This window comes from Chlorella variabilis (assembly GCF_000147415.1).
Source record: "Chlorella variabilis unplaced genomic scaffold CHLNCscaffold_6, whole genome shotgun sequence".
NCBI classification, from domain to species: Eukaryota; Viridiplantae; Chlorophyta; class Trebouxiophyceae; order Chlorellales; family Chlorellaceae; genus Chlorella; species Chlorella variabilis.
In genome coordinates, this window is record NW_005435082.1 from 883,507 (window position 1) to 891,707 (window position 8,201).

General features: G+C 70.4%; 3 protein-coding genes across 3 annotated transcripts in view; 2 read left to right on the forward strand and 1 right to left on the reverse strand.

Moving 5' to 3' along the window:
- The window catches only part of CHLNCDRAFT_21511 (hypothetical protein), a gene marked incomplete at both ends in the record, with an annotated part of 1,915 nt that extends 1,189 nt beyond the window's left edge, over nt 1–726 (reverse strand). The window contains 3 exons of the mRNA XM_005849258.1: nt 102–193; nt 428–504; nt 623–726. Coding sequence (XP_005849320.1) covers nt 102–193; nt 428–504; nt 623–726 — 273 coding nt within the window. The remainder of the gene's footprint in view (nt 1–101; nt 194–427; nt 505–622) is intronic.
- A 290-nt stretch (nt 727–1,016) lies between these two features.
- Nucleotides 1,017–3,395, forward strand: CHLNCDRAFT_30565 (hypothetical protein). The gene is made up of 6 exons (XM_005849049.1): nt 1,017–1,253; nt 1,532–1,770; nt 1,943–2,155; nt 2,400–2,499; nt 2,788–2,839; nt 2,979–3,395. Exons 1-6 carry the CDS (start codon nt 1,125–1,127, stop codon nt 3,059–3,061), a joined length of 816 nt encoding a protein of 271 aa, XP_005849111.1. The 5' UTR covers nt 1,017–1,124; the 3' UTR covers nt 3,062–3,395.
- A 927-nt stretch (nt 3,396–4,322) lies between these two features.
- CHLNCDRAFT_34881 (hypothetical protein) overlaps nt 4,323–8,201 on the forward strand; it is a 6,745-nt gene continuing 2,866 nt past the window's right edge. Inside the window, exons 1-11 of the mRNA XM_005849050.1 lie at nt 4,323–4,568; nt 4,884–4,975; nt 5,237–5,304; nt 5,523–5,727; nt 5,928–5,996; nt 6,197–6,293; nt 6,489–6,564; nt 6,712–6,853; nt 7,038–7,142; nt 7,370–7,488; nt 7,788–7,894. Coding sequence (XP_005849112.1) covers nt 4,460–4,568; nt 4,884–4,975; nt 5,237–5,304; nt 5,523–5,727; nt 5,928–5,996; nt 6,197–6,293; nt 6,489–6,564; nt 6,712–6,853; nt 7,038–7,142; nt 7,370–7,488; nt 7,788–7,894 — 1,189 coding nt within the window. The 5' untranslated portion in view covers nt 4,323–4,459. The remainder of the gene's footprint in view (nt 4,569–4,883; nt 4,976–5,236; nt 5,305–5,522; nt 5,728–5,927; nt 5,997–6,196; nt 6,294–6,488; nt 6,565–6,711; nt 6,854–7,037; nt 7,143–7,369; nt 7,489–7,787; nt 7,895–8,201) is intronic.

Below are 8,201 nucleotides of genomic sequence, written 5' to 3' on the forward strand. Positions count from 1 at the left end.
TGCGGGAAGCAGGCTGCACGATGCTCACGTAGGGCGCGGCATGCTATGCCCTGTATGCCCCGCAAGAAAACGAGCGACCACGTGTCGCCTCAGTGCCGCACCTCGTTCTCGTCCTGGTCTCCCGTCACGTAGAACATGAGATCCCCCAGGAACTTGTACACCACCACCACGTCGTCAAACATGATGATCTCGGCTGCGGGGCGGCAGGACAGGGAGGCGAGCACGTGGAGGGGGAGGTGGAGCACGAGCGGGTGGGTGGTGGGAGACGGGCCGGTGCCTTGCGCCACACGGTAGCATGCGACGCCGCTGCGGGGACACGGCTGTAGCACGTGGGCTGCCGTGGCCTGCCTTGCAAGCCCAATGTCCTGCTGTGCGCTGCCGCTGCGCCTGCAGTTCAAGCGAGCCGCCCAGCGGCAGGCAGGCGCACCCTCTCCCCGCGCATTTGTCCGCGACGTCTTGGCAAAGACCGACTTCTCGTAGTTGGCCTGTGCCGTGACGCTGTACCTGCAGGGGCATCGAGAGACTGTGGTGAGCGGCGGGGCTGCTCGCGCTGGCCGCTCCCGCCTACCCGCCGGGAGGCCCACGCCCGCCCAGCGTCCCGCCTGCGCCTCCCGGAGCTCACATCTCGGGCGTGAAGTACTTGACCGCAATCCGCTTGCCCTCCGAGTCCAGCAGCAGCATGTTTTTCACAACGGGTATAGTGGGGTCGACTATTTCCGCCGCCATGGCTGCTCCGGCTGGCGCTGCCTCGAGCCGTGCACTCTAAAAGCCGGCAGACAGAGTCGCCGGCGCTGTGATCACGCGGCTACGAGGCGAACAGGGCGGCCAGACGTGCTGCTTGATCGGGGAGGGCTGGTGACTGATAGGGGCAGTGCGAAACGGGAAATCAAGGCTCCACAAGCTGTATGGGGCCCGCCATGGTGTCCCCCTGCGGCGTGCTGCGCTCTAGACGGTCGTCCTGAGGCTCCAGCATGCGATCGGCTCAGTCCTCGCAATCAGCCGGGCGACCCCCCATTCAACGAGCACCCTCCCACGCCTGCTCCACAGTCATCACGGTGATCGTCGGGCGTGGCACATAGTTCGGAGGGATTGGCAGCGCTGGCAGGTGCAGTCGTGCGGGCAGCATGGAAACGGCCCAGCAGGGCGGCTTCAGCTTCGACCTGTGCAAGCGGAATGAGTTCTTCGCGGCCAAGGGCGTCCAGCACCCCGGCTTCACCAAGACAGGCACAACCATTGCGGGGTTGATATTCAAGGTGCGCTGGCGGGTCCTGGTGGGGCGCAGGAGGTCTCCAGATCATTGCGCCGCGCCCGCCACCGCCACCCCTCCTGCCGGAACTCCCGCCCCCGCCGTGCTGCCTGCCTGCACTTCCCTGCGAACAGGGATGTGCTCTTGAGGTGCTGCCTTGCCTTGCTAGCCGCCGCCTGCTCAGCCCTGGCCTGCCAGCGGGCCGGCCGCCTCCGTGGTTCCCCCTGCCTTCCGCCTGGCCCCCCACCCGCCTCTCCCGCTGCCTCCCCTGCCGCCCGCCCCCAGGACGGCGTGGTGCTGGGCGCCGACACGCGCTCCACCGCGGGCTCCACCGTGGCCGACAAGAACTGCGAGAAGATTCACTTCATCGCGCCCAACATCTACTGCTGCGGCGCGGGCACCGCGGCCGACACCGAAAACGTGACGGGCATGGTGGCCAGCCAGTTGGAGCTGCACCGCTACGCCACGGGCACCCAGTCGCGCGTGGTCACAGCCATGACGCTGCTCAAGGGCCACCTGTTCAAGTGAGCGCGCCGGCGCGCCCGCCGCGCACGCCCCCGCATCCTTCGCCTGGCCTCCGCCGCCCCTCCCACACCTGCTCCACCCTCCAATCTCTGAGCTTGCACTCCCGTGCGAAGCCCCCGACCCCTGCCCGCCCCCTGCCTCCTCCCCCGGCCCCTCCGCCACCCCCCGCAGGTACCAGGGCCACGTGTCTGCGGCGCTGGTTCTGGGCGGCGTCGACTTCCGCGGCCCCCACCTCTTCACCGTCTACCCGCACGGCTCCACCGACTCGCTGCCCTTTGCCACCATGGGGTCTGGCAGCCTGAACGCCATGGCGGTGTTTGAGGCGGGATTCAAGGACGACATGAGCAGGGAGGAGGCGATGGCGCTGGTGGCGCGCGCCATCAGGTGCGCCACGCTGGCGCCCCGCTGGCGCCCCGCTGGCGTCCCTTGGCGCCGCCGTGCCGCGCCCGCGCCTGCGTCTGTGCCGCGCAGAGCACAGACGCGGTGCTGCGCCCCGCTCGTGCCCCGCGCGGCCAAGGCTCCCCCTCGCCGCGTGGCTGCGCTGCCGCCGTGCCTCGCTCCCGCCTCCCTTCTGTGCGTAGCCGCTGGCAGACACCCACCCCCCTCCCTCCCCCCTTCCCACACGCAGGTCTGGCGTCATGAACGACCTGGGCAGCGGCAGCAACGTGGACCTGTGCATCATCACCAAGGACGGGGTGGAGTACCTGCGCAACCACGAGTACCTGCAGGTGGGGGCCGCCTGGCGGTGCCTGGTGCTGGTGCCTGTGCTGTGGGTTGTTGTTGCGTGTGTGTGTTTGTGTGTGTGGTGGGTGGTGTGTGGTGTGGTGCGTGGTGGTGTGTGGCAGGAGGGCCCATACGGGAGGGAAGCCTGCCTGCTGCGCCACCAGGCAGGCAGGCAGCACTGGGAGGGGGCTCCGCCGCCACGCGTGGGGAGGCGTGGCTGGCTGGCAGGGCAGGCCAGGAGCTTGGGGTGAGGTTTGCCTTGACCTGCCCCGCTGGCATCATCTGCGCTGCAGACCAAGACCTACGAGCGGCAGTTCCCGCAGAAGTTTGCTTCGGGATCAGTACGTGAGTGCCCCCGACATGCACCTGTGCTTGCTTGCTTGCTTGCTCCGCCGAGCAGCCAGCCAGCCCCAGGACGGGGCCCGCGAATCTGCCAAGCCTGCCTGCCCACCAGCCTGCCCTGCCCGCCTGCCCTGCCCTGCAGCGGTGGTGCGGGAGCGCGTGTACGACATCCGGCGGGCGGTGCAGGTGGTGGAGGGGGAGCCCATGGAGATGGAGGTCAGCTGACGTGGCAGGCAGCTGGCCCCAGCAGCAGCAGCCGCCGCCGCCCCATCTGCAGCACCAGGCTGGCGGCAGGCGATGCCAGGCAGCCAGCTGTGGGCCCCCAACACTACTCATGTGGCTGCCAACAAGCCTGCCAGCCGATTCCCCAGCCTCCTGCCTGTGGCTCCTCCCATCCCTCCGGCCAGCTGCAAATGCGCAATTTACACTTGGGCGGTTCGGCCACCGCGGGCGGGTACGGGTACGGTTGTGTGGCGCGCGAGCAGGGCGCCGCGCCGGCAGCGTGTATCATTGCTCGGCCGGGCACGGCGTGCCGCACACATTGTAATGATAAGAATCGAGGAAGAATCGGGAAGTGCTGGGGGAGACTGATATCAAGGCTGAGCAGCAGGTGGGGTGGGCAGAGGGCACTCAGCGCAGCACGCAGCTCTCGAGCGGGCACAGAAACAGGGGACAGGTGGCTCGCCCACACAAAAGGATGGCAAAGGGGGCAGCAAGCCGGGGAGATATCACATTGGGGTGGGAGCGGGTTTGGGGCGCGGTGTTTTAGGCATATCAAGGGATGGGAATGCTAGCAGTACACTCAGGGACTCGCGCCTTGCTTGGGTCGGGAACAGGCACTCAGCTCAAAAGGGGGCCGGCGCAGAATGGGGTAAGGTCAACGCGCCCAAAAGGTTGGCAGTTCTTATCAGTCTCACATGAATCGCTCCCACGACGACAGCATGTTGTGGACGCGCTCGCGGTCTTGCGCCCGCCCGGGGGACCCAAGGGCTGGCGCCGCCGCGGGCGCCGACGCGCTCGGTGCAAGTGCCTCCACGGTCAGCGCGGCGCTCGTGGCCAGGGCCGAAGGTCCCGGTAGAATGTTGGAGGCGCCCGCCGCGTGCAGGTGCGACGCGGCAGCGCCTGCTGGCACAAACGCGGTTGGGGATGCATGGGGGCGGGCCGGCGCGCTGGGCCGTGCTGCCGCCACACCGGTCACAGCCAGGGAGAAGGCGGGCATGGTGGGGTGTGGTGGGTGGTCCTTGAGGGCCTCTCACGCTCGGTCTGGGGCGGATCGGAATATGTGCGGGAGGTCTGAGGCTCGGTTAGCTGGAGGGATGGAGGATGGGTTAAATAAGCTCCTGGGAGGGTTGGAGCAAACAGAAATGACAGGTCGGGAGCCCCGAGGCGCCTCATGAGCCAACCCGACGAAGCACACAGCACGCCATCTGGCCGCCCGCGGGAAACTCCCCATTGGCCCCGCTACATTGTTGTCCACTCCTGGTTGCATTAGTGGAAGCCCTGGTCCAGCCGCAAGCCCGCCGAGAGCCACCAGCTGCGCGGCTTAGGGCTCACTTGTGCAACCCCGCCAATTGGGTCCCCCGCCCCCTGGGAGTCGGTGTTGCCGCTCATCACCGCCGAAATATGGTGCAGCGCCACATAACTCGGGCGAAATGTCATTTTTTCAAGGATGACGACCTATCCCAGGTCTTGCACGAGCTGCCCACCAAGAATACAGTGGCCAAGACCAAGAGTGAGTCCAAATCGGCACACAGGCAGCGGCCACGGGGAGCAGCTAGTTGCCCTGGAGGGTGTGCAGCCCGGCGCCCTGGGCTCCTGCCAGCCCCTGCACACCCCATACAATCGCTCCGGGCGCCTGCCAAAGGCTTCTGGCGGGCGGGCAGGCCGACGGAGCGCCGCAGGGCTGCCGCGCACATGCGCGGACATGGCGGCGGCGGCGGCGCCGCCTCGTCTGCTGCCGGCCCCGCGCGCGGCGCAGCCTGCCAGATTGGGGCAGCCAGATTGCCCTGCACCAGGCTCACGCAGCGCCCTGCATGCACCCATGCAGTCGCGATCACCGTGGGACCAGCATGCCAGACGGTAGAGAAGCTGGCGGAACTGCTGGAGGCGGGAGTGACCTGCGCCCGCATCGACCTCACGGTGAGAACGCCCGCCCCGCCCGCACGCCCGCCGCACGCGCGCTGCACGCAGGGGCCGCGGCAGCCGCTGCCGCTGCCGGTCGCTGCAGCCGTTGCCGATGCGGATCGCGCCGCTTGGGCCGGCGCATGCTGCCGCCGCAGGGCCCGTGGCGGCCGCATGCCTGCATCGATATGCCTCTACCTCCGCTCCCCGCTCCGGCTCGCTCTCGCCGCCGACCCCCCCATTGCCTGCTGCCTGGCCTGGCCCTGGCCCCTCCTGCAGTGGGCCCCCATTGAGTACCACCGCACCTCGCTCATCAACCTGCATGAGGCGATGCGCCAGACCAAGAGGTGCGGGCTGGAGGCTGGCAGGGTGGCAGGGGCGGCGGCATGTGTGGCTGCGTGGCAGAGCAGCGCTCCGCGCCTGGCAGTGTGCAGGGAGCAGCCGGGGTTCGGGTGCCCAGGCCGGCGTGGCGCAACCGGCGGGCGAGGGATGCGCCGCCCGCCCTGTGGCACGCCGCGCCACGCCCCCCCGCCCCCGCCTGCCCCCGCCGCCCCTGCCCCTGCAGGCTGTGCGCGGTGATGCTGGACTGCCTGGGTCGCGAGCTGATGATCAAGCGCAAGTACGGCGTGGACGAGAACGGCTGGCCTGGCATCTTTGAGCAGCTGCACATCAAGCAGGGGCAGCGCGTGACCATCACCACCGACACGTCGCTGGACTGCACCAACGAGGTGCTGCCCATCACCTACCCCAAGTTCCCGGCCATGTGCGAGGTATGCTGTACCTGCTGTACCATGCAGTACCGTACTTTGCACGCTGTACTGCGCCGCGGCCTGCTTGTGCCGCACCGCCGCCTGCCGCCTAGTACGTGCATCGCCCGTGCCCTCTGCGCGCCGCGGGTCCCCTGTGCCCCCGGCACCGCATCACGCCGCCCGCCTCCCCCGCCCCCGCCCCGCCCCCGCCCCCGCTGCAGCCCGGCGACCAGATCTTCCTGGGGCGCTACCTGGCCACCGGCGCAGACGACTCCTCCGTTTTCCTCAAGGTGCGGAAGAAAGAAAGCAGCACAACAAGCAGGGCTGCGGGCAGCCCTGGGCCGGCGCGCGGCTGCCTGGCTTGCCGGCCGGCCAGCGGGCGGCGGCGTGGCGCCGCGTGCGCTGCGCTGGCGCAGCCCGCAACGCGCTCCTCGCCCTGCCGCCACTCACCCCTGCGCCCCTGCGCCTGCGCCTGCGCCTGCCTGAGCAGGTGGAGGAGGTGAGCGGCACCGATGTGGTGTGCACGGCGGGGGCGGATGCTGTGCTGGACGGCCTGCTCATGGTGTTCCACCTGGAGCGGTCGGGAGGTGAGGCTGGCTGGGCTGGTGGCGGCGGTGGTGGTGGTGTGTGTGTGTGTGCGTGTGTGTGTGTGAGGTGTGGGGTGGCATGGCGTGCCCGCTCCCGCGCCTCGCCGGCGTGGCACCCGCCCCGCGCTGATGCTTGGCGTATGCCCGCTGTGCGCCCACCCGCCCGCGACCGCTGCCCCCCTGCGCCGTCCGCAGAGAGCCTGAGCAACCTGCAGAACGACCTGCCGGCGCTGACCGACTTTGACAAGCAGGCCATCGCCGCGCTGTGCAAGTGAGCGGCGCGCCCCGCGCCTCCCACTGTGCACATGCCTCGGTGTGCTCCCCGCGCCCGCCCCGCTGCCGCCCGCCCAGCACGCGGCCGCCACCCGCGCCCGGCCCGCTCCCTGGCCCCCTGCCCCTGCCTGCTCCCCTGCCGCAGCGAGTTCGAGGTGGACTTTGTGAGCCTGTCCTACTGCCGCTCCGCCGACGACGTGCACGAGTGCCGCGACTTCCTCTCCTCCATCCGCGCAGACCACACCAAGGCGAGCGGGGGCCCCTGTGCCGCATCATCGCCCGCACCTGTACCGCACCCGCTGGCACCACCGCGCCTGCAGCGCCCTCTGTCGCCTCCGCCTCCCGCCTCCCGCGCTGGTGGCGGCCCCTGGCGTGCCTCCCTGGCCCCGCCCCGCCACCGCCACCCCGCCCCGGCCAGCCATCCCACCCGCCAACCCGCCTTGCCTGCCCCCCCGCCCGCCGCCGCCGCAGATCATCGCCAAGTGCGAGACGCGGCAGAGCCTCTTCAACTTCCGCACCCTGGTGGACGCCGCAGACGCCATCATCATCTCCCGCGGCAACCTGGGCCTGGACGTGGTGCGTGGGTGTGGGTGCGGTGTGTGGGTGTGGGGCTGGGCGGGGGTGTGGGGCCGCGCGTGGGTGGGTGGGTGGCGCATGCGGCCCATCCGCCGCCCTGCCCCGCCTCCCCTCCCGCCGCCCGCCGCCCTCTCCTGTCCCACACCCACACCCAGCACACCACCAACCAAGCACTGCACACCCACGCCTGCCCCGCCCCCCGCCCCGCCCCTGCTGCCCCCCCTCAGGTGCCCGAGAAGATGGCCATGGTGCAGAAGGCGATGATCTCCACATGCGCCATCCTGGGCAAGCCCTCCATCATCACCCGCGTGGTGGACACCATGATACGCACGCCGCGCCCCACGCGGTGAGGCGGACACACGCGGGCACGCACACCGCCCAGGCCCGGGCCTTGCCGCTGCCGGGAGCGGCGGCGGCGGCGCCGGCAGCATCCGTGTGCCTGCCTCCCGGGGTGGGAGCGGCGGCCTGAAGGGGGGCTGCTGGGTGTGTCGCGATTTGAGCAGCGGCGATGGGCGGGGCCGCGGCTGATTGGGCCGCGGGGGTTGGGCCTGCCCTTCCGCCTTCCAGCCCGCCCCACCAGCCTAGCCCACCACCCTTGCCCGCCCCACCCTTGCCTCCCCGCGTGCCGCCCCTCCCTCCCCGCAGCGCGGAAGCCACCGACATTGCCAACGCGGTACTGGACGGGGTGGACGCCATCATGCTGGGCGCGGAGACGTACCGCGGAAACTACGCGCTGGAGACGGTGACGACGGGTGAGGGAGGGGAGGGGGCGCGGGGGCCCGGAAGAGGGGAGGGAGGCAGGCATGGGGGCGCCCGGGCTGCCGGCGCCCACCGGCGCGGCTGCCTGCGCATTGAGGCGGGGGGCCGGGGCGCGCGGGAGCGCGTGCGGGCGGCCGGCGGCTAAAGAGGCGGCCCCATGGCCGGCATGGGCGCCTCGCGCACCTGCCTCCCGCGCTGCCTTGAAAAAAGGAGAAATGTCTCGCCACACATGATGTGCCTCGCCCTCCTTCCCTCTTCCGCCCTCCTCCCCACGCCTCCCGCGCCCCGCCGCCTCCCCTG

Excerpts from the sequence above, each read along its gene's own strand:
- CHLNCDRAFT_30565 (XM_005849049.1), top strand. The coding sequence starts at position 1,125 with ATGGAAACGGCCCAGCAGGGCGGCTTCAGCTTCGACCTGTGCAAGCGG. Across the intron at positions 1,254-1,531 it reads TTGCGGGGTTGATATTCAAG|GACGGCGTGGTGCTGGGCGC; the intron begins GTGCGCTGGCGG and ends GCCCGCCCCCAG. Across the intron at positions 2,156-2,399 it reads CTGGTGGCGCGCGCCATCAG|GTCTGGCGTCATGAACGACC; the intron begins GTGCGCCACGCT and ends TCCCACACGCAG.